General features: G+C 42.7%; 2 protein-coding genes across 9 annotated transcripts in view; one reads left to right on the plus strand and one right to left on the minus strand.

Annotated features, from left to right (window-relative positions):
• Positions 1-2,002, plus strand: part of LOC117497385 (NIPA-like protein 2) — a 43,857-nt gene extending 41,855 nt beyond the window's left edge. For both annotated transcript variants that reach the window (XM_034149359.1, XM_034149358.1), the window contains exons 9-11: positions 1,084-1,147; positions 1,235-1,332; positions 1,490-2,002. In XM_034149359.1, coding sequence (XP_034005250.1) covers positions 1,084-1,147; positions 1,235-1,332; positions 1,490-1,590 — 263 coding nt within the window. In that variant the 3' untranslated portion in view covers positions 1,591-2,002. The remainder of the gene's footprint in view (positions 1-1,083; positions 1,148-1,234; positions 1,333-1,489) is intronic.
• Positions 2,003-2,150: 148 nt separating this feature from the next.
• On the minus strand, positions 2,151-23,527 carry pop1 (POP1 homolog, ribonuclease P/MRP subunit). Of its 7 annotated transcripts, none has more exons than XM_034149354.1 (16): positions 23,511-23,527; positions 16,237-16,327; positions 15,419-15,559; positions 15,027-15,202; positions 14,653-14,913; positions 14,446-14,533; positions 14,057-14,235; positions 13,687-13,940; positions 13,490-13,574; positions 13,279-13,387; positions 13,029-13,148; positions 10,940-11,058; positions 10,606-10,797; positions 4,996-5,150; positions 4,207-4,434; positions 2,151-3,588 (listed from the first exon to the last, which is right to left on the minus strand). In XM_034149354.1, the coding sequence occupies exons 1-16, from the start codon at positions 23,514-23,516 to the stop codon at positions 2,907-2,909; spliced, it is 2,886 nt and encodes a 961-aa protein (XP_034005245.1). In that variant the 5' UTR covers positions 23,517-23,527; the 3' UTR covers positions 2,151-2,906. The 7 variants fall into 7 exon arrangements, with proteins under 7 accessions (XP_034005245.1, XP_034005241.1, XP_034005248.1 ...); XM_034149350.1 differs by having other exon boundaries at positions 13,481-13,574; positions 23,511-23,526; XM_034149351.1 differs by lacking the exon at positions 23,511-23,527 and adding an exon at positions 16,558-16,941 and having other exon boundaries at positions 2,907-3,588; positions 13,481-13,574.

The raw sequence follows: 23,527 nt of genomic DNA on the forward strand, positions 1-23,527 counted from the left end.
ACACACAATACCCCATAATGACAAAGCGAAAACGTATTTAAAGAATTTTTTGCAAACGTGTTAAAAATAATTAAATTAAATATCACATGTACATAAGTATTCACACCCTTTGCTTTGACACTGAAAATTGAGCTCAAGTGCATCCCGTTTCCACTGATCATCCTTGAAATGTTTCTATAACTTGATTGGAGTCACGATAACAAAGGAGCTTGAGACAATCTGCAAAGAAGAATGTGAGAAACTGCCCAAAGATAGGTGTGCCAAGCTTGGAGCATCATACTCAAGAAGACTTGAGGCTGTAATAGCTGCCAAATGTGCTTCAACAAAGTATTGAGTAAAGGGTGTGAATACTTATGTGTATGTGATATTTGAGTGTTTTATTTTTAAGTCATTTACAAAAAATATTTTTCCACTTGGTCATTATGGGGTATTGTGTCTCGAATGTTGAGGAAAAACTCAAATCCATTTTTGAAATATGGCTGTAACATAAAAAATGTGGAAAAGGTGAAGGGGTATGAATACTTTCCGGATGCACTTTATATTCCACTACCAGGCCAAATCATCTACAGTAAACATAGGTTTTTATGTCAGGCTCTAAAAATATAAGACATATTTATATATATTTGTTATAAGTCCTGATCTGATGTGCTATAATCATAAATGAGGACATCCATCATAGGGCATGCAGGGATTTAAGCTACTCTCACCTTTTATTATAATCTCCTGCTGTTTTTGCTGTTGGTATTAGTTGCTCTCTCCACCTACACACAACACCCACAATTGACTGCATTGAACAAGAAATTGCTGATGCATTATTTCTGGCAGCATTACAACATCTCGGGGTGTGTTGAGTGAGCTCAGGAAGATTGAAGATACACTTTTGTTCCAACTATCACAGATAGAAACAATCACTCAGAGAAAAAAGAAAAAGTTCTGTGTTCACAACTTTAAGAACTAAACTCCTCAGTTAATAATCAAACACATTCCTCCCATGCGTGTGATGTGTGCTCAGGATTTTCAGGTCTATTTACACAAAGCACTTGAGTCTACATCGTTTCTGTGTTTGTGTTTTTCACTTTGCAGGGATAGTATTTTACGAGGAATTTGAAGAATTGGCTTTACTAAACATTTTTATGTTTCTTCTTGGGTAAGTGTTCAATAACACACAAGTTGTTGCCACCTATTCAAATGTGGTATTTGTTGTAAGATTGTATCTCTAAAAATTATCTTCCAGTTGTCTTCTGTCTTTCCTTGGAGTTTTCCTGATCGCCCGAAACAGGCCAAAAATAAAGCTACAAAATCCCAATTGTATCTCAATGGATAAGATTCCTCGTAAGTTTCTGATACATTTTTAATCAGCTCTCTTCAAATGATGGTATGTTACATACCTACCTATTTGCATTGAGCATGGTGCATTGATTAGCACGCAGCAACCCTGGATCTATCCGACTGCAGCAGGGTCTAATGTGTGTGCTGTCCACCTTCACAGGGAGAAGTCACACAGACAGAGTGCAGCCCGAGGCGCAGACATACGGATCGCTGGCTGCCAAACTCATGTGCAACAGAGCTGGCCAATCAGACGATGCATAGGACCAGGACCATCTGTTGGGAGTGTAATGTTGGTGGATTTGTGTGTGAATTATTTTTCCTGTGAACTTGAAAGATATCTTTCTAAAATTAAATGGTAGGCATGAATTCAAACAATAGCTGAGTGGCATATTGATGGCAACATTGGTCTTTAAAAATTGCCTCTTTAAATATCAGAGCCATCTCTTGAGTTAACAGTTATACCAGCAGTTAACAGTAGCTGAAGAGTATTATCTCATTGTGGTGAATCAGAGTGCAAATTCCCTTCTAGCAAGTACATTGTATTTATAAAATAAATCTCCAGCAGGCTAGTGTGACAAATGGCTTCTAATATAGCACACATGTATATATTGAAATCAATTGTATAAATCTGCCTATTTAGGATCTGTTGTCAATAAACAAGGACAAAATCTGATGGTTCAATAGTGTGTCCATTTCATAACATAAGTGAAATTAGGAACACTACTGCCCTCTAATGGCTGGGGAACTTAAATGACCAGGCAACTATGCATGCGTCATGATGATCTGGGGTGAAGTGAATTCAGTCAATAAAAGGACAAACATAAGAAGTTCAGTATTAGTTATATTAATTTAAGTTGCTTACACATAGCTAGCAGGTGTGTGGGAAAACTTGAGCATGCAAGACTCTGAAACCTGTTTCCAAGAAGTAGAAACAGAACATTTCAGACTGCATTCCTAACTGCATTCCTAATTGCTAAACTTTAGTGTTGCCAAGCAACAAAACTCTTATCTGCCACCTACACATTATGGGATGAGTGGGAAACCAGTGCTCATGCAATGCAACTATAAAAATATTGCATGATCATAGCATTTACTTCTGATAACATAATGCATATTTCAATTATTGAGTGTGCCGTAACACTGTATGTTCTTACAAAGTGGGAATGTGGACAGTAATTACCCCAAAATAACAATGTCTGTTATGTGCAGTATGGATATTTTATTAGCTTATATTCCAACTAAACCTTTTTAACCAAGGCTTCTCAAATAGAAAGGGACTCTTCCAAAATTCAAACCCATGCATTTGGCGCAAAAAAAGATGTATGTACACACATACCATCAACATAAATACTCCTGGGATCATTAGCATGAATATAGAAGGTGTAAAATAAGCCTTACTTTGATTCATTTGGAAACCTGTTGCTAAAAGAAAACACTTTTTTTAACCTGTGTGGTGCGTCCCTCAGACAGGCATTGGGTGATGAATAATCATGCAAATTAATGACATATCTTGAGTTGTTCCAATACCCAAGAATTCAGATGGGAAGTACAGTTCTGCATGGGCCCAGATGTTTCTATCAGACCTCTATGTTGATTTTTGCAAAGCGGTAGTGCAGAGATGTGGGGTTGCGCAGCAGCAACACTCCTCTGTGTTCCATCGGCTGGTTGAAGAGGGTTTTGAGAAGAGCAGTAACGCTGACGAAACCCAGGGCCTCCCCGCAGCCTGCAGACAGGGAGAAGTCGCCCTGGGTGACCCAGCCCAGAGTCACCCGGGAGCAGTTAGAGGTGATGCTCGGCAGAGGGTCTGGCCACAGCCCGAGAATGATGTCAGAGGATGATGAATTGAGGACGACAGATGTGGTGGGGTTTGGTTCAGTGGAAAAGACTGACTCTTTGCCCTGAGTGTTATCAGAACACCAAGATGATTCAGCAGCTTTCTTGGGCTCCTTTTTTCTGCGTCGAACACTGCTTTTAAAGTGGTCTCTGTGCGGGGGCTCCTGGGGGCCACTGCTGCCACGCTTTTTCTTCAGAAGATTCAGGTCTTCTGCTGTTGGCACACACACCATGGCATGGAGCTCTGGTTTGCCCTTGCACAGTACTGAAAGACGCACCCACACCAGACTCATCCTATGTGCAGTGAGAAACACCGTCATGGCTGATCTGTCCAGAGGTCGCAGCTCCCCAACACGGCATGACTTTTGACCTTTAGATGTCGTGGGTCTGCACCAACCAGAGAGCAGCCTCAGTAACTTCCTGTTCCTAAGAAGCATAAAAAACAATCAATATCCATTTGTAAGAAGTGATTCATATTCAAAAAGAAACATTGCTATGGCCCCGTAAAGCTCCCTAAAGGATTATTAATATATATATTAATTATAATACTGAAAACAAAAAGGCAACCAATGGACAGTGAAAAGCAATCCAATGTATTTCTCATATAGTCCTTCATTACTCAAGACTGGTGTGATGGTTTCATGAGGATAAATGCAATTTAAGGCTGGATGTACTTTGGGTATTCTCATCAGGGACATTATGATGAAAGCGACGTACACTGGAGAAGCACCATGCATCAAGCCTGCCAAAATCTGTGCCGGGGTCTCTTAATCAAAAATAGGTACAAAGTAATGACTTCACACCCAAAAACAGTGCACATTTCTGCTCAAGGGACCTATAAAAGTCAACAGCATTAATATTATAAGAAGTGTTATTTAGATTAGCAGGATGTTAAACAGCTTGGTGTAGAACTGCAGTGGGTGTGTGTTGAGTCAATACTGACTTGAGTTCTTGTTCACAATAGGGGAGAGGATTAAAAAAAATAGTAAATCTTCAGTGAATGTCACAAACATGAATAAAGGGAAGGTAAAGACAAACACTTACCTAAGTACAATGACTCGGCTCAGAGGCTTTGTCTCAGCGATTTCTCCATATGATGTCATCTCCTCCATCACTGTGTCAGCCTCTGTTGTGCTCTGGCACTCTCTTCTCCTCTCTTCGTCTCCTTCCCTCGTGATAAGCTCCCACTCCTCGGACAGCTGTTGCCACGGGCAACAGAACGGAGCCAGACAGCCATGTTTAATATAATTGGTTCTTTTGGCGGGTGGACGCCTACAGGAGAGGTCAGAAGGTTAAACCCCTGTCAAACTGCCATGAGTGCTTCACGGCCACAGAAGTATTGAAAAAGAAGCACGCCGTCTGGGAAATGTGCATAATGGGAATTTACTGGGGTCAGAGCTTTGGAGTGCTTCTCTCTATCAAACTTTAATCCAATGTCATGCTCTCCATTTATTCAGAGTGTAGGCAAGGGAATGTTATCTTAACCTAGCAGATGATTGTATAGTCATAGTGTAACTACTTCAAGGTATATTTAGTTCAAGCTCTAGTCTAATTATCACCTTAGTCTAATTATCACCTTACTTTATGATTTGTTAAAGGAAACATTTCCCATTTACAGTGTAAAGGTCCTAAGCTCAAGTTTGCCTCTGCAATGGATGATTAAACTACATTTTAGAAACAGTTCCATCAGTAAAAATCAGCCTTCTATACAATACAAAATACATGTAAGCTTTGGCAGCACAAGATTTTCCCGCTGAATTCCGTAAAAATACAAATACTCAAACATACAATATTCATGTTTTTGGTTCCTTCCCTGCTCAGTTATAAGCTGACCTTTTGAACTTTGCCAAGAGCTCTGCCTCCTGTTCCTCCTGAAAACGTACGCCTGCAGGGCAGTCTGGGTAATCGTGGGGAAAGTGTGGGGCTCCTTTATTCTGAGAGTGTTTCAGACTCATATTCAGCCCTCCAATGCGAACTCCTCTGTACACCTAGCAGATAGAAAAAGAAGGCATAAAAGAATAAACACTGGATTATAGGGAAATTGACAAATTATGCAAACCTGAGGGCCTTTTAAATTTACATTTCAACGTACATTTAACATTTCACAGTGCTTGTCCAGCCAAATTACGATTGCCTCAAAACATGGACAAGACAAATGTTTAAAACCATTAGAACAGAGTTGAAAGTCTTAAAGGTTCCATGTCATGGCCATTTTCCTCCCTGTGAGCCCACTGTGCTCTGATGAGTCTACCACCGTTACAGAGGAACATCAGTGATTATGTGTTACAATAGCGTTAGCAACCAGAAAATGACACCAGTAAGGACAAACAGATGAGAATGCTGCGTGGGGTCTGGGTGCTGTGGTGGCGGGCTGCTGCGAGGAGCGGACAGTGTGAGCTGGGTTCATTTCCTGCTAGCTGCGTGGGATCTGCGAGACATCGCGAATGGACGCGGGAAGGGGACTGGAGGTCGTGGAGGCGACGTAACTCCAGTAAAGGAAGCAGCTAGTGGGCATGCGCGGGTGAGAGTGATAAACCGCGCTATGCGGGTACAGGGACATTATGGCCGGCGTAGCAGGGTTAGGGAACACATAACGCAGAGTGTAAAAACTCCGCTTGATGCATTTCACTGTTTGGGTGAATGCATCATGGCGGAGCGCGCGCTCCCACGAGAGCGCCCCGTGGTGCGTTCAAGGACCTCAGTCTGCCCTTTCTGTGTCGACCCCCCATGGGCAGAGCTTCCCTTCGCGGGGAGTTTTGCGGCGGGACGGGTCACCAGAGAGTACCACAGCTTTATCACTGGGGCCCCACAGCTGATTGCACATCCCCTAACGCAGTGTTATGGGGAATGGAAGCGCAGCTGTGTGTTAACGGAGTGGATGGACAGGACGCTGAGACTGGGCATTATTCCCTGTACTCCCTGGTTCCCAAGAAGACGGGCGAATTCAGGCCCATTCTGGATCTTCGCAGCCTGAATCTCCACATTGCACGCAGAAAATTCCAGATGTTAACTATAAAACAGTTACTGGGACTGGTGCAGCCAGGCGATTGGTTCACAACCATCTGAAGGATGCTTACTTTCATGTCGAGATTGCTCCGAAACACAGAAAGTATTTGCGTTTTGCCTTCCAGGGTGTAGTCTACGAGTACAACAGACTACCGTTCGGCTACTCCCTGTCCCCACACACGTTCAGCAAATGTGTGGCCACAGCGCTCCAACCACTGCGCGCCCGTGGCATGAGAGTTTTCTATTATCTGGACGACCTCATAGTCATGGCCAGGTCCAGGGAACGGGCAATGTTTTACACAGCCCAATTGATCCTACACCTAACCAAGTTGGGCTTTGCGATCAATTGGAACAAGAGCACCCCCATACCTCACCAACAGGCGTTGTATTTAGGAGTGGTGCTCGATGCAGGCAGGCTACGCGCCACCCTGTCAGAGAGCAGACAGGCATCCTTGCTTCGGGCAGTTTGCAGACTGCGACAGGGGGCAACAGTGACAGCTTTGACTATCATGCAGACTCTGGGTCTCATGGCAGCTGCTCATGTTGTGGTCCCACTCGGGTTACTGCATATGCGCCGCCTGCAGAGGTGGTTCTCCAGCCTGCGTTTAGATCCCAAGAGGCACAAACGGCATCTGGTGACCATCCCCCCCTCAGTGGAGGGCAACCTCCGGTTCTGGGGGTCCCCGGATCACCTCCGGAGGGGGTCTCCACTGGGACAGGTAACCTCCTACATCAGTGTTCACGGACGCATCCGGAACAGGATGGGGAGGGACCTGCCTGGGGAGAGCTATAGGTGGGCGCTGGTCTCTAACAGAAACACGGCACAGCAACCTCCTAGAGCTACGGGCAGTAGTGTTGGTCCTCCAGCATTTCAAACCCTTAATTCGGGGGAGACATGTAATGGTCAGGAGCGGCAACAGCACCACAGTGGCATATATCAACAGGCAGGGCGGAGTCCGCTCCACCGCTTTGTTGACCACAGCGGAGAAACTGTGGTTATGGGCTTCAGAGGTGGTATTATCTCTGAGAGCCCTCCACATTCTGGGTCTGGAGAACAGGGGGGCTGACCTCATGTCGAGGGGCGGCCCCCTGCCAGGCGAGTGGGCGCTTCACCCGGAGGTGGTGAAGCAGATCTGGGCCTGGTTCGGGACAGCAGAGGTGGATCTGTTCGCCAGCCGGCGCAACAGCCACTGTGCCCTGTGGTTCTCCATGGCTCTGAGCGACGACCCGCCCTTGGGGGTGGACGCGTTTGCACACGAGCCATGGCCAAGGAAGCTGCTCTACGCCTTTCCACCGCTGCGTCTCATTCTCCCTCTCCTGGGGAGAGTGAGGCGAGAACGTCTGTCAATCCTCCTAGTAGCGCCGGATCGCGTCAGGGCTCCGTGGTACTCAGAGATGACACAGATGAAGGTGGGCCAGCCCTGGGCGCTTCCCCAGTTCTGGGGGGCGATGTCTCAAGAGGCAGGTGCAATTGGGGCGTTACCCACTCTGGGCCAACCTCTCCAGGCTTGGCTCCTGAGAGGGACAGGCTAAGACAGGGTGGATTGTCTGATAGTGTTATTCAGTCTATCCAGGCAGCTAGAGCGGGATCCACCACAGCCTGTTACAGGCCGAAGTGGCTAGGATTCCAGCGATGGTGTGAGGAGCGGAAAATAGAGCCCCTATGCTCTCCTGTGCATGACTCCAACGCCAGCATTAAGTTAGATGACCACTGTTGTGTCGGCCTACAGGGAGGAGGTCCAGCTTCTTACAAAATGGTGCGCTGAGAACAACCTTGGCCTCAACATCATTAACACCAAAGAGCTCATTGTGGACTACTGGAAGCCCAAAGGCTGCAGACGCACCCTGTATTCACATCTGAGGTATAACGTGGCTCAATCTTCAAATTCCTGCGTGTCCATCTCTGTGATGATCTCATTTGGTCTTTCAAAACATCCAGCCTTGTTTAAAAAGGCACAACAACACCTGTACTTTTTAAGGGGGCTAAAAAAGCCCACCTGTCTCTTCAAATACAGAATAACTTTTACCGCTGCACCATCGAGAGCGTTCTTACCAGCTGCATCTCGGTGTGGTATGGCAGCTGCTCTTTAGCTGACAAGAAGGCCCTGCAACAGTTCAACACATCATCGGTGTGCCACTACCTGCCATCGCTGACCTCCATCGTACACGGTGTCTGCGATGTGCTCACAGCGTCATCAAAGATCCCTCACATCCAAACCACAGACTGTTTGCCAAGCGGGACAGGAGCCTAATGGCGCTTTTCCACTGCAGCACGGTTTAAGCGAGCTTTTTTTTGCTTTTCCACTTCCGGCTCAGGGCTACTTTTTCACCTTTTTTCTGGCCCTCCAAAATTGAGGTTCTTACCGGGCCAACAACCGCGCTGAATATGCTAAACTAGTGACGTAAACACTCGACTGGTGAATGGTCAGAGAAAATCGCTGGCAAGGGGGCTACAACTACAACAAAATGAACATATTTTACCGTGATTTAATTGTAAAACACGTTTCAAAATGATGCCGAAGTAACAACATACTGATACGGGTTAGTAAAAACCATGAATTAATGCTTTGACAAGTCTGCAGACAAGACGGCAGGCGAAAAACCTTTTAAAATGCATGTTTTCTGAATGGAGATCGGATCGACCAGGCTAAGCTAACGTTGTATATGCTCCGACTCCATCCAGACTCACAACAACGGCCTATACAGACATAAATAAACCAGCGACTGTATTCGCCATGACACAGACAGTCTGTGGTTTGTACTTGTTTAACTTTTGTCTAGTTTCTGAACAGATATGAGGAGCTGTGAGCTGTGAGCTCTGAGTGCTAACAGCTAACGGCTGATGTTGGTTTTGTGGTTCGCATTGAAGATGAAATCACGGCAGTTTTACGCAGCGTCGCTCCGCCCGCTGAACAGCCGATCGCCCCGCCTACACTGCGTTACTATAGTTACAACCCCAGTTCCTAAACTGTAATGGAAATGCAGCATAAAGTGAGCCTGGCCTACCAAGGCCTAACCATACCGTACTAAGCCGTGCTAGGTCCTGCATTGGAAAAGCGCCATTAGATCCCACACCAGCAGGCTCAGGAACAGTTTTTTCCACAACTCCATAACCCTTCTGAACTTTCAAACTCAGAACTAGCCAGGGTCCTCAAATCCATGAGTCAATTAGTACCAGCCCACCACCACACTCCCCTTTGAATGTCATGGGGCTCTAACCCACAGCACCTCACAGTCAGGGAAAATTCACTTCTTGTAACACATTTACAATGTCTGGTATTACTATCACATCTGTATTTAATATTCATTACAACTGTATTTAATTATATGCCTAGGGATTGGTATCGTTAAGGTTTTATAGGTACTACTACTTATATCGATACCGCTTATCGATTCGGTCTTTTAACGGTACTTTTATCGGTTCTTTTGGAGAAAAAAACAAGGTAAACCAACTAAACAAATTGGGAACAAAACTAACATTGCTTTTTATTTAAATGAAATACATATATTTCACATCAGAAGAAAAAACAATGTTTTAACAAATCGTATTAAATAATCTGATGACAGAATTGTAAACAGAATAGCTGAAACTTTAACAAAATAAATAACTCAGTTACCTCTAATCATTAACCCATGTTTGTATAATTGAGTTAATACCTGACGTGGAAAAGTTACTTGTGGATGGGGCTACAGAGCTACTAGAAAGACAGTCTAAAAAGGTGCATTTCTCCGTCTGAACGTGGTGCACTTTTGCTAAATGTTTCGACAAATTGCTCGTGTTACCGCTCTTACATGCTAAACTCTTATTGCACTTTTGGTAACGAGCATTGTCCACATCGAGTTGGGTAAAGTTTAACCACACCTCGGAGCGAGTTCTCTCCGACATCTCCTCAGTGTGTGTGTGTTGCTGCATGTAGCAGCTGCGTGTGTGTAAACTCCCCCGCCCCCTCGCAAGCAGGCGGGGGAGAGAGATCTCTCGTCTGGATTGGAAAGATCGAAAATACTAAAAATAATCATTGACGCATTTTGCAGTCTTTTTGCATATTAGAAACGGAGTTGGCGAAACTAAAACTGCAATATAATGTTTGTGTAGCAATAATACATATGACATATTTTTTACATCTCTCCAGTACCGATAAAAAGACAGATAATGTCGGAGCTTAACGGTGCCACGGTCTTTAATAATTCAGCCCCGGGGCCCGTTTAATACCGGGGCTCGGTACCGATCCCTATATATGCCTAAACCCTGCACCTTATATGTATACACTTGTAAATCTTAACCTTATCTAAAGATATTGATACATTTATGTACATTACATGTAAATCTTTTGTAACCCTTAATGCACATTATTACTTGTTACACTTTCTGGTTGAATACAAACTGCATTTCAATGTTGTTAAATGTAATCAAATACATCCACTGTCCATGCTACCTACCAATGGGACCCAGAAGGCCATGCCCCATCCTTTGGGAAGCAGTAGGTCCCATCCAGCCCCCCAGGAGCTCATCTCATTTCCCACCTGCTTGCCAGGCTGTTGAATCAGCAGGATGGGGACTCTGCCCTGCGGAGGGGTTGGGCTCAGCCTGGAGCCCGGAACCAGCACCTCGTTCCTCATACGGTTCAACTCCTGAAGGAAATGCGAAGAAAATGCTTGAGAAATGACCAACCTATGCGATTATCTGTGCTTCCAGTTACAGATGTAAGGTAAATAACTGAGTGACTGGAAAGTACTGCATTACATTTCTGCTATTAACAAAATGATGGACAACCTGTTCGGATGTTTTGTTATCAGCGACGTTGCTGCGGACCGACTGCTCCCAAAGGTCACTCTGACAGCAGAGTTCAGGAACTCCTTGCAACATCAGCTCCCTCCTCTTCTCGTCCATCTCTGAAACAAACACACACACACAGACATGGCACAATCCTGTATGACCAGCATCATCATAAGTGCGAGAAGGACATATTAAGCTCTTTTTGACTGATTTATAAATGAAAAAAAAAACATCTGGGTATTTTCCGTCTACGTCATGGTCAACCCTTTTTGGGTGAAAACATTCGCCGCCATGTGACTGCCGGTAAATACAGATTCTGAGGTTTTCGTTAATCAAATCAAAAAGGTAAGAATACCATACCATTTTTGATCTACAAGGAACTCAAATACAAGATATATACTTAAATTAAAAACTATAGAGGATGGATGTCCTGTCAGTCTGCTGGTGGACGAGTGGCAGGCAGCAGCTAACTCTGAAACTGGGATTTTTCTTTGCTTGTCAGTGTTTTATATTAGCATAATAGCTGCATTTCCCATACATATACACGTATTGACTGACCGGGTCCCATTGATTACAATCTGCCACAAATCTCTTCTTCTTTTATCGTCTGTCGGAACTTTGGATCTTTTCCTTGTTTGACGTGCAATACAAAACAAAGCATCTTTAAGGTATAATAAAACATTTTTTTCCCGCTTGGGGCCAATTATTTTTTTCACCAGAAAGTGGGCCAGCCATTTTTTTGCCAGGCAGTAAGGTAACAGTCCTAAATATAAGTTCATTTATGTTGCATCCTCATTTATGCAGGTCTTGCTAAGCTTAAATCTAATGACAATATCTTATTATAGTACAGAGTCTGGTAGAGATGGGATTTGAGAGAAAATGCTTTTGCAGTGCTTTTAGACATTCCTTTTCAAATTTTATAGGATTTAAAATCTTTGAAAAAAAAAACTTTTTATCCTACCAATTATCCCAGTGGCTTTTACAGGTTTTGCATATCATAAGGATTTTAATCAAACTGTCATAACAAGTTACAGATAACCCTGGTTAGTTCAAGCCGTGCCATATTATCCTTGCAGTCCTGCTTATGCTAATCCCGCTCTTGGTAATAGTGCTAATTGAAGAGAGACATTATGTTCCTGTATCCCAGAAGTTCTCAAGCTTTTGTAACTGAAAAACAAAACATAATTTTTCAAAATTAACTGGGCTGAGAATATTTGTAATGTATAAGGAAATACAAAATTATTCAGTGTACCCTCACCCGTCACAATTATGAAAACAGATTTAACGCAGTTTTGGTCATATATCATCACAACATGCTTTAGAGCCTTAATTGGCCCATGTTTCTTTATTATTTGTGCATTTTCTTTTGTAGTTTTTTTTTTTTTTTTTTTTTTTATGTGAAGTTAACTAAAAACAAGATTTGTATAAAAACAAAACCTTTTTATTCGATCCAGCCATTTGGCATTAGAAGAGGTGTAAGTAAAGAAAGAAAAGGTGCTCTACTGAACACTCTTAATATAATATGGGCGAAAATAAACAAGGAAGTGTGCAAGCATGGACATAAAGCATCAATGTAATGTAATTTGCTTCTTTTTTTTTTACTTGACTGGATTTCCTTTAGTCTAATACTGTTGTACATTTGAAAAAAGCAAACTATAAACACATAAACGGCGCGGTTGAAAGAAACCCCTTTTTTGTCAGCGAATCAGCTGTTGTGTGTCACTGAGGGTGTATTTGGAGTACAGGGTCCTGCCAGGATTCGAACCTGGAACATCTGCATGGCCAGGCAGAGGCCCCCCGGAGCACAGGACCAGATGTGTACTCACTGAAGCAACCTCATGACCACAACAACAGACTGATTCTACCTAAACTATAGAGACGTCTTATTTAAGGCTTAGGTTTCTGCTTGCATATATAAAAAGGAACATTTCATGCATCTGCACGCTGTATGACTTAGTCCACATAAGAAAAATAGAGGTTATGATTCCAGTCTGGGGAGATGACTTGTGATTGCATGCCCTATAACCATGTGTATGTGTAAATTAAGTGCCCACCCTCCTCCAGTGTCTGATAGGTCAGATTTTACCTTGTGCAGGCCTTACACAGGGCAAAGCTTTAACCTTCTTTGTTGGTAAAGTCAGCCTGGGGTCATCTACAGTCAGACCCAGCACTGTGCCTGAGGGCAGCTCTCCAGTCGAAAAGATGCCTGGATGAATTATACAGTCATGGTGAGATGAACATGCACACACATACCTAATCAGATGGCAAGAAATGTAGTACTATGTCGTAAAAAACAACAGTATTTTGATTGTGTGAAAATAAAAATATCAATACACCTTTTAGTATATGAAAGACATGAGTTTGTTGTTGATGCAGGTTCATCTTGCTCTCGCTTTTGCATTGCTCAGGCCACCAGAGGTGAGAGGGCTTGGATATATTTATTTCCTTAAAGAAAGAAAAACACAGTTGTTTGGAGTTAAATGCGAGAACATTTAAGAGGCTTTCTGCTTTCCATGATGCTAAGACTATAATTCTTACATTACAGACCGTAGCTGCTTCCATGGTTTCCGCCAGAACAGAAAAGGACTGTGGTCCAATCAGGCGATAGCGAACTATTTCCATTGTGAGATCACTGCAACACATCCACAAGTAAAAACAAAAAGATATCAATACTTTTGAGTGAAAATAATACATCCAAGCCAAATTGTATTTTCTTAATTACCTTCTATACAAACTACACTAACCTTATAACTATTCGATTTGAGCTGGACTTCCAGGTCACCGGGGTGCTGGGAGATCTGGTTCCATCTCCAAGAATCTTCTTGGCAGGAGGTCCACTGGCATCCTTACATTTTCGCTTTCTCTTGGTTTCAGTAATCTGCTTGGCATCGGAGGTCTTCTCAGGCTTTGGCTCCAATTGTAGGGTGGGAAAACCCTCAGCAGGTGTCACCACAGGGTCACAACACTGGCACACCTTTTGTAACTCCAGAAGAAGGTCCTTAAAAAGGAGCACACAGTGAATGGGAGACAAGGTTTAACTCCAGTAACCATCATAGCAACCAAAAGAAACGTTTCACTACAGATTGCATTTTAACTCATTGTCAACCACCAAACCTGTTTAATAGTGGGATGAGCCCAGATCCACAGCTGCCTGTTGGTTAAATCCTGTGAACAGGGTCTCCAGAGGAAGGTGACAGGGCCCAGGGGCTGCGTGGGGTACTGTCCTGCTCTGTACACCACCACACTGCCCTGTCTGCGCCCTGATAGACACAGTGCTGCAGCAAAGGTGGGACCTGAAGTACACCAAATACTTTTAACATTGTAATTAAATCAAAAACAATAAACTACTTTGATCAGATTGGGTGTTAATTAACAATACACAGATTACCACTCCAAACTCAAAAAGGAAGAATTAATGTGGAAGATTAAAACCACATCCACAGTATTTTGGAGCATATAGTAAAAACCAAAAATGCAATTTGTGGGAGTAAGGCTAGTCTCACCGGTCTCCTTGCTGGTCAGTTGTGAGAGAGAAGCCAGCAGCTTTTCTTCCTCTCCCCGAAGCTCTATGCAGCAATAGTAAGATAGGTCCTACGTTAACAAAAACAACAAATTCCAAATATTTCAAATGGCAGTGAAATCCTGTTGATTACAATCCAAAACATTTTAAGAAAAAAATACAACACGCCCTCCATTTCAGTAAGGGTTACCTGTAGCAGACAGTGGCCGCTCATTGCCCTGTGACAAGAGCGGTAGCATTTGTAGGTGGGCTTGTTCCCAAGGCAGTATCCCCACTTTTTAACCATGTGGAAGCGCTTGGCGTGCCAAATGTGCGTTTCCAGCCAGACGTTCTTTCTCTGGCGGCGGTTGAACTCCAGCAGCAGATTTCCGTGGCGGCGGCGCGCCTTGCGGCTCTTGCTCTTTGCCTGTTCCTTCTTCTTCTTGGGGCCGGCCTGTAGGCTCCTTTCCCGCTGGAGGAGGAAATAAACAGAAATGTCACTGTACTCAGAGATGGATAGTCTATGAAAAAAAGAGACAGAAAATGTTATGTAGAAGATTAAAAAGGGAATATGTTTTGCTTTACCATTCTGTTAGCCACCTCTCTCAGTCTGCAAGGGAGGCGCTTGGTGTTGTGGCTCATGGCCCTTCTCCTCATGTGTTTAGGCAGGGCTCCAAACACATGGCAGCTGCCCGTTGTCTTGGTGACGGCTTTAAGCATGGTGCTCACCTCTGCCGCCCTGGCCCTGGCAAAAGCTCCAGCTGAGTAATGATGGAAGCAGGGGGAAGGGTGGAGACACTACATTTTAAAATGGTATTAATCTGACAGTGAATTTGCATTTGCAGTGTCCTTACTTCCACTTAATACCATATTTATATAAAGGCCAACAGGAAAGCAACAGAGTTGCAAAACAGCAGCGTTATGGATATAAAAGTCAAATGTGTTTATAATTTATGAGAGTAGGACATTGTCTTTACCTGTGATGTAATTGGGCATTTCCCTAGAGTAGCCCCCACCATCTTTCTGGTGTCCACGGACCCATCCACCCCGTTGGTGGGTGTTTGTCTGCCTTTTTGTAGAGGGATGGATGCTAGATGGACCCTCATCACCACCGCCACCTTAGGGAAGATAATTATTTTATCAGTTCAAGGCCACCATGTAAAATGTTGAATATGTCCAAGGCTGGATTAACAATAATGTCAGACAACTGCCAGACACTTAGGGGTGCTTGTCTGGAGGCAATTATTTTTGTTATAGCTTGAGGAGTTTAAAATGTGTTTATAAAGCATGATAAAAACACAAAATCTGGTTTCAACTTAAAAATTTACCAATTTATTTTGTATACCTATAACATTCCTTTTGTTATTATCATACTTACGCAACATTCGATTATTGTTTTGATTTCTTAGATTATTAAGTATCTCAAACCACCCAACTGTCACGCTGGGGTTAACTATTGTTACAACATAGAAGCCCACAGTACATTTTACCAAGAGCCTCGAGTTTATTAGACCATGAATGTTGCTCAGAACATCATTACTGCATTTAGATAAACTCTGCCCCCACAGACAGTAAAAGCAGTGCCTAGCAGCGCTGATCATTCATATTTAAGTAAAAAAAACAGAGCTCTGCAGAGACAAGAATAAATGACTGTTTATCTGACAGGATACTGATTTGCTGACCCTGTGAAAATCTGATCATGCATCAGCAAGAGACGAGGTCATGGAGATAAAGAGAAGTGAATACGTCGGATACAGTATGACATGAAGCGCAGATCCAACAGAAGGCACAGTACCGTTCTGTGTGCCGCTCCCCACATACTGAACACTGGAGGGCTGGTTCCTCATCTTCTTCCCTCGCATCTTCACTTTAGCCGCAGACATTTTCTATATATAAAAAAAAACAAGAACCACGTGACTTGCCATAGTTGCTTGCTAACGTTAGCTACCTAGCAGGTCAGCATAACGCTTAGTTTGGGAGTTGGATTAAAAGGGGGGAAAACACAACATGCCTTTAAAACATTACGTTCAGATAGTAACACAGCATGTGTTCACCTCTAGATTCCCCAGAACGAATGCACGGTGTAGTTTTCTGTTTTCCACTTTGCTACAATTACCATGTGTGTTTCTCTGACAAGAAACAGTCGAGCTGGTCGTCTTAACGTTTGCTTCCGGAAACTACGGCACAATTCCGAATCGACCCCTACCCAATCCGTCTGTAGTCACACTCACAGCTGAATGAGGCTTCCTTCTTTCAGGTAGAGCAGCAGGAGAAGGACCGGTGCAGACTGACTGTTAGAGAGCTTGATAACCCACTCCCATTACCCACTTGTTTGATTGGAACGGAACTTAATGTGGAGAACCCTCCACGCGAACATGCAAACGGAGTGGAAGTGCGTAGGGGTACCGTGTAGGGTGCGGTTTCGAATTGGGCCCCAATGTACCTCCTCGACTCCTCTCTCCTCGATCACTTGACCCGGAAATCGATTGACACACGCCTTAGCCCATGGGGTGTTTCTCAATCGCGAGCAAAAGCTGCTGCAGAGCCACTATTTCAAGCATACTACGTCATCGAGTCCCGCCGAAGTACTGTTCCAATCTTCTTCTTCTTCTTCTCTTCGTTTTTTGGCGGATTGCAAACAACTTAAAAGGTGCATACCGCCACCTACTGTACATGAGTATGAATCATCATATCATACCAACTCTTTAACCTATGATCTAATCAAAATAAATAAATAAATCAACAAAAAAAAAAAAACATGAAATAAATAAAACAAAAATAAAAATCTATGTTCTTTCTTGACCTAATGTTAAATTCTTTTTCCTACCCCAGTTTCACTCAAGAATGTAAACAGTGCCTTTCTGGTAGCTCTCACTCCCTCTCCTTTTGTTCCCAAAATACCAACCACACTCCATTCCCTCTCTGCCTCTAAAACTTTAGCCTTTAGTTTTTCTCTTTCCGCTTTATATATGTCACAATGTATCAAGATATGTTCTACATCTTCTTTTACTCCACAGCTCCCACACTTGTCACTGTCACTTTTCCCCATGATATACAGAGTACCATTCAATGCTGTGTGATTTATTCTGAGTCTAGCGATCGTGATTTCCTCCCTTCTGTTTCTTTCTTTATAAATATGAATTGTAATTGTCTTTTGTACTTTGTGATATTCTTTGCCTTTCTGGTCTTTCTCCCACCTTTTCTGCCAGATCTCCATCCCTTTCTTCTTAATTACTGCTTTTCCTTCTCCTTTACCGAGTTGAACTGGTAATGTTATTTCCTTTTGTAGTGCACTTTTTGCTAATTTATCAGCACACTCGTTCCCTTTCACCCCCTCATGTGCAGGCACCCAGCAGAACTGCAGATCTATGCCGCCTCTGTGCAGTCTTAACAGGCTATGATTCAGTTCTATGAGAATGTCTTCTCTGGCAGTTGTTGTTGATTGTATTCTTTGTAATATGGACAATGAATTTGTGCATATCACCACCCTATCTGGTCTGACCTCTTCAACCCACTGTAATCCTATTATTACAACAAGCATTTCTGCTGTGTACACTGATAATTGATCAGACGCTCTTTTTGAAATAGATATTTTAAATTCTGGGATGTATATACCAATTCCAACACACTCTTCCTTGTTCTTATAACCATCTGTGTAAATTTGTAGGCAATTGTAATACTTTTCATTCAGATACATACTTGTTTTAATTCCCACTTCATTTACTTGCCACTCTTTTTTCCTTTCTACAATACTCATATCTATTTTAGCTTCTGGGAAAAGCCATGGGGGAACACTGCTAAATGGGGTTGCTTTAGCAAACGTGATATTCTCCACTCCATATGCCCTCGTTCTTTCCTTACTTGTCCAGCCAAACCCACGTCCCTGGAACTTTGCATATTCCCAGCAATCCTGTAATATTCTGTTTGAAATATTTTCTTCTCCACTTCCTTGTAGCCTGACCCAGTATGACAGAGCAAGTTTCTCTCTTCTGATCTCCAGAGGTGTCTCTCCTGCTTCTATCAGAACTGCATTGATAGGGGATGACTTTATCGCTCCAATACACAACCGCAATGCTTTATATTGTATTCTATCAATTTTTAAAAGCGATGTTTTTGCTGCTGCTCCATACACTATACAACCATAATCTATTGTGGACCTCATAATTGATCTGTAAATGTTTATTAATGCTTGTTTGTCTGCGCCCCAGTTGCATCCAGCTACAGCTCGCAATAAATTTAATACTTTTTTGCATTTTGTTTCCACTTGTTTAATATGCATTTTCCATGTATATTTGCTATCAAACCACAGTCCTAGGTATTTGAACTCATTCACCTTTGTCATTGGACGATCATATAGTGTTAGCTGTTGGCCATCAATCTTGCGTTTGTTTGTGAATACCATGTAGCATGACTTGCTTTCTGACATTTTGAATCCCCAGTTATATGACCACCTCTCCACTTTTTTAATCGCTCTAGCTATATTCTCCATTACGTATGGGGCATTTCTTCCCCTCATCCAAATAGCCCCATCATCTGCGTATAGAGCCGATTGAATGCATGTGTCTAAACATGTAAATATATCATTGATCATGATGTTAAATAATATTGGACTGACTGCACTCCCTTGGGGAATACCATTTTCTATTTCAAAATAGTTGGAAATATCTGCTCCAACCTTTACTCTAAATGTCCTGTCTGTTAAAAAGGCCCTTACCCAATTGTACATTCTCCCTCCAATACCCATTATACTCAATTTGATCAGTAACCCATCCCTCCACATACAGTCATACGCCTTTTCAATGTCAAAGTACACTATTGCCATTATCTCTTTCATTTTTAATGTTTTTTCCACATCATTACCCACTCTTACTAAAGCATCTATTGTGGACCGCCCTTTACGAAATCCGCTCTGAAAACTACTCAGCAGCCCTTTCTGCTCCAGTACATGTGAGAGCCTACGGACAATGATCTTTTCCATCCATTTACATAGGTGTGATGTAAGAGCTATTGGTCTGTAGTTACTAGGGTTAGCTGCATCTTTCCCTGGCTTATTGAATGGTAGCACGACTGCTGTTTTCCACAAACTTGGCATATCTCCTTCTCTCCAGATTTTATTGAAAAGACTCAGCACCATTGTCATAGTTTCCATAGGCAACTGTCTAAACATAGCATAACATAGCTGGTCTTGTCCTGGGGCTGTATAACCTGTACCTTGTAAGGCTATTTTGAGTTCTGACATTGTAAATTCCACATCAAGAGCTGACCTATTATCCTGTCTCTTCTCCTTCACGTTTTCATTCTCTGCTAGTAACTGCTGTTTTTGCTGCCTATGAATATCACTGAGATGTTCTCCGCTATGTACTGCTGCAAGTGTCCTTCCTAACATGTCTGCCTTCTCTTTATCTATCACTGCCAGCCTCTCCCCATCAACCAAAGCTGGAATTTTAATGGATTTCCTTTTCCCACTCATCCGCTTAAACATGGACCAGACATCACCTAATTTTACTCCTCTGCCAATGGTAGAACAAAATTCTCTCCATGTTCTTTTTTTTGTGTATTTGATTGTCCTTCGAGCAGCTGCCCTTTTCCTTTGAAACTCTATAACATTATTTTGTGTCATGTTTTTCTTTAATTCTCTAAATGCATTATTTCGCTCTTTAATAGCCCTGCTGCATTCCTCATTCCACCATGGCACCACTTTCTTCCTACCCTTGGTTGTTGTTTTGGGTATACTGTTCTCTGCTGCATTTAGAATATGTTGCGTTATTTGGCTTGTAATTACCTCTATGCTTCCCTCTGATGTTAGCAGGTGTACCGACTCCTCACACCATATCCTAAATTTCCCCCAATCAGCTTTAGCAAAGCACCACCTGGTTATTGCACCTCCTTCCTGTATATATACATTAGTATTCATTTTAGTAAGCACTGGATAATGGTCACTTCCTACTGTGGAGTTATTCAAAACAAACCATTCGCATGTATGAACCAAACAGTTTGACACTAATGTCAGATCCAGGCATGATACTTTCCCCCTGTGTACATCTACTCTTGTGCCATGTCCATCATTAAGGCATACTAGTGTTCTTTCCTCCAGCATTTCTTCCACTATATTTCCATTACTGTCTGTATGGTTGCTGCCCCATAGACTGTTGTGTGCATTGAAATCACCACACCAAACTTCCTTCCTATGTTTATTGCCTGCTATTTCTTTAAATATATCAGTGGTTAGATTTTTACATGGGTTGTATAAATTGATTATCCTAATGTTATCTTGTTTCCTAGGGTTGCAGATTTCCACTATAATACACTCTATATCATCAGGAGATTGCACCTCCATATGCCACACCATCTTTGAGAAACGTGGCACACCCTCCACCATTTTGATTATTATCTCTATCATGCCTTATACAGCTAAATCCTGGAATGACAAATTCTAATTGAGGTCGTAACCAGGTTTCTTGCACACATATTACCTCAGGGACTACCTCTAGATCATATATATATTTCTTGAATTCTTGACCATTAGCTATGAGGCTTCTTGCGTTCCACTGTAGTATGTGCAGCACCATGATTAAGGATCTAACCCTCATCCTGATTTTCATTTTCCCCAGCTCCATTTATAGTTAGCATTGCATGTATCTGATCTGCTTTAATATCTTTCATGTCAAGGAATTTTCCAGCTGCCTCCACAATGGCTTTGATTCTATCACTTTTCTTTTTTAACTGTAATGCAACATTTACAGTATGGCATATAAATACCACAAAATTCACCTTTTTCACTCCTAAAACATCATCATCCTCTTTACTCTTGGTGGCGCTGTGGGGTTGGATTTGAAGATTACTTTTTGGTGTGTTCCTGCCATTTTGTATTGTAATGCTCTGCTCCATTCCACTAGGGGTCTTATTGATTGTTACTGTTCCCCTTACTTTCTTTATTGCTTCTGCGTATGAAACTTTGTTTGTAATCTTAACTCTCTGCACCTCTCTGGCCTCTCTCTGCACTTCACAACCTCCAAACGCAGCACTGTGATCTCCTCCGCAGTTACAACATTTAACCTTTGCATCCTTTTCACATTTTCCATACTCATGTTTTCCTCCGCATCTCGCACACCTTAGCTGTCCTTTACACTGCTGCGCTGTGTGCCCCATTCGTTGACATGCGTAGCACCTGAGAGGTTTGGGGATGTACTCCCTAACCATGAAGTTCAAATATCCCATTTGTACTGCCTTAGGTAAGATTCTCTCAAACTGAATGAGAACTGATAATGTTTCTTTGAGTGTACCATCCCGTTTGCTTTTAAGCCTTGTGACTTCCACTATTTTGCCTCCTTTTAATTCACTTTTCACATCTTCCATTGACATGTCCAATGGTACTCCTGAGATTACTCCTCTCAGTTTTGCCATTGCTCCTGGAACATGCGCCTTCATTTTCTCCCCATTCAGTGAGTTCATTCCCAGAATCTTTTCCTGCTGCTGTTTGTTATTGGCATGTATCAATACCCGCTTATTGTTCATGAATTTAGCAAATTTAATTTTTCCAATCTCTTTTTCAATTGCTTTGGTAAGTTTAATCGGGTGGTAATGCCCACCATCCTGATTGAATTCTATTACCACTTTCCACTCGTGTTCTATTTCTTTATTCAACATTGCTTGGCTGTCATTTTGACTGACTCTTGATTTTTTGTTTGCTTAGCCTCGTCTGCTTCACCCGACCAATCCGACCAACTTCGAGCTCTTACTGAACTATCTCTTTCTCTCAAAGATCTTTTCTTCTTCGCAGCTTTGGCTATCATCCATTCCATATTGTTTCTTTGGCTACCATCTGAGCTGGTTGACATGATGAAACACTCAATGTACAGTTTATGCAAATCCGCCAAAATAACAGTCCAATGCTACCGTTTCTGTATGTATCCGAATTTCCGATTCTCTGTGAACTTTCTGCCACGCGTCTCCAACTTCACTTCCTTCTTCCGGCCGCCGCGCAGGCGAACTGTCCTTCCTCTACTGTTCCAATCTCCAGCATACTTGGAAATCTACCGAGCCCGGCGTACTCCGTTTGGAGAAATATCGAGGCTGCACATGAGTAGACACCGCGGTCTTAAAATCCCCACAATGCTTTGCGCATGGACCAATTTCCAAAATCTGTGGCGGAAAATGTAAGGCGGGGCCTATCATATGACGCACACCTGCACACTTGCTAGCGTGTTCCACTCTTCGTTTTCCGAATGCCAGGAAGTATTCTTGCCTCGCTTCTGAAGCAAGATGCTCGGCAGACATGTGCTACCAAACAAGCGTACTCGCGATTGAGAAACACCCATGGTTATGGCTAGAAAGGATCCGTCTTGTGTAAATATGACGTCACGTTCTCGTTGTAACTCTCGTTGTAATCGGAGCGGCTCGGAAACACATCTACAGCAGTAACATGCAACATACACATTAAAGGTGGGGTAGGTAAGTTTGAGAAACCGGCTCGAGATACACTTTTTGTTATATTCCATGGAATGCTCTTAACATCCCGATAGCAATGAATATCTTAAGTGCTTTGACAAAAAATCCATAAAAAAATGTCATCTGTGGAAGCCGTAATACTGTAAAAAGCACGACCAATCATTTTAGCCGGCCCGGCTAAAATAACTGGATGGCCTACCTGCCTGTCAGCCTTCCATCTGTGCACAAACTTATCTCGTGCCCTCATTGGTCATGTGTCGTGTGTGTTGGAGGAGGGGCTCTATAAAGAAGTGGGCAGATTTTCTCCGGTTGTGTATTTTCAAATTCTAGCGATCTCGAGCCGGTTTCTCAAACTTACCTACCTTTAATGCAGCAGCAATATTAATAGAGAAACATCAGACATAATAGTAAAACACTGAAAGGGAACATTTTATTGCACCAGGAGCTATCTTGGGACTTTTACTGCGACAACGTTGACTTGCCTGTGAATAAAAAATAAACCATAGTGTTGGTGATCTACAGTGTTGTCATTCTTCTTTGAACAGCAAGACCGCTAACACCCTATTTCAACAATCACACTCCCTGTAATTGACATAATTAATAGATAGTTTAGCTTCTCACCATCATTTGCTGTGGCC

This window comes from Trematomus bernacchii, unplaced genomic scaffold (assembly GCF_902827165.1).
Source record: "Trematomus bernacchii unplaced genomic scaffold, fTreBer1.1, whole genome shotgun sequence".
NCBI lineage: Eukaryota > Metazoa > Chordata > Actinopteri > Perciformes > Nototheniidae > Trematomus > Trematomus bernacchii.

Bases quoted from the DNA above. Each gene is read 5' to 3' on its own strand.
- pop1 (XM_034149350.1), bottom strand. The intron at 13,149-13,278 runs GTGTATTGATAT...TAATTCATCCAG, and splicing joins TGTCTTTCATATACTAAAAG to GCATCTTTTCGACTGGAGAG. The intron at 3,589-4,206 runs GTAAGTGTTTGT...TATGCTTCTTAG, and splicing joins AGCCGAGTCATTGTACTTAG to GAACAGGAAGTTACTGAGGC.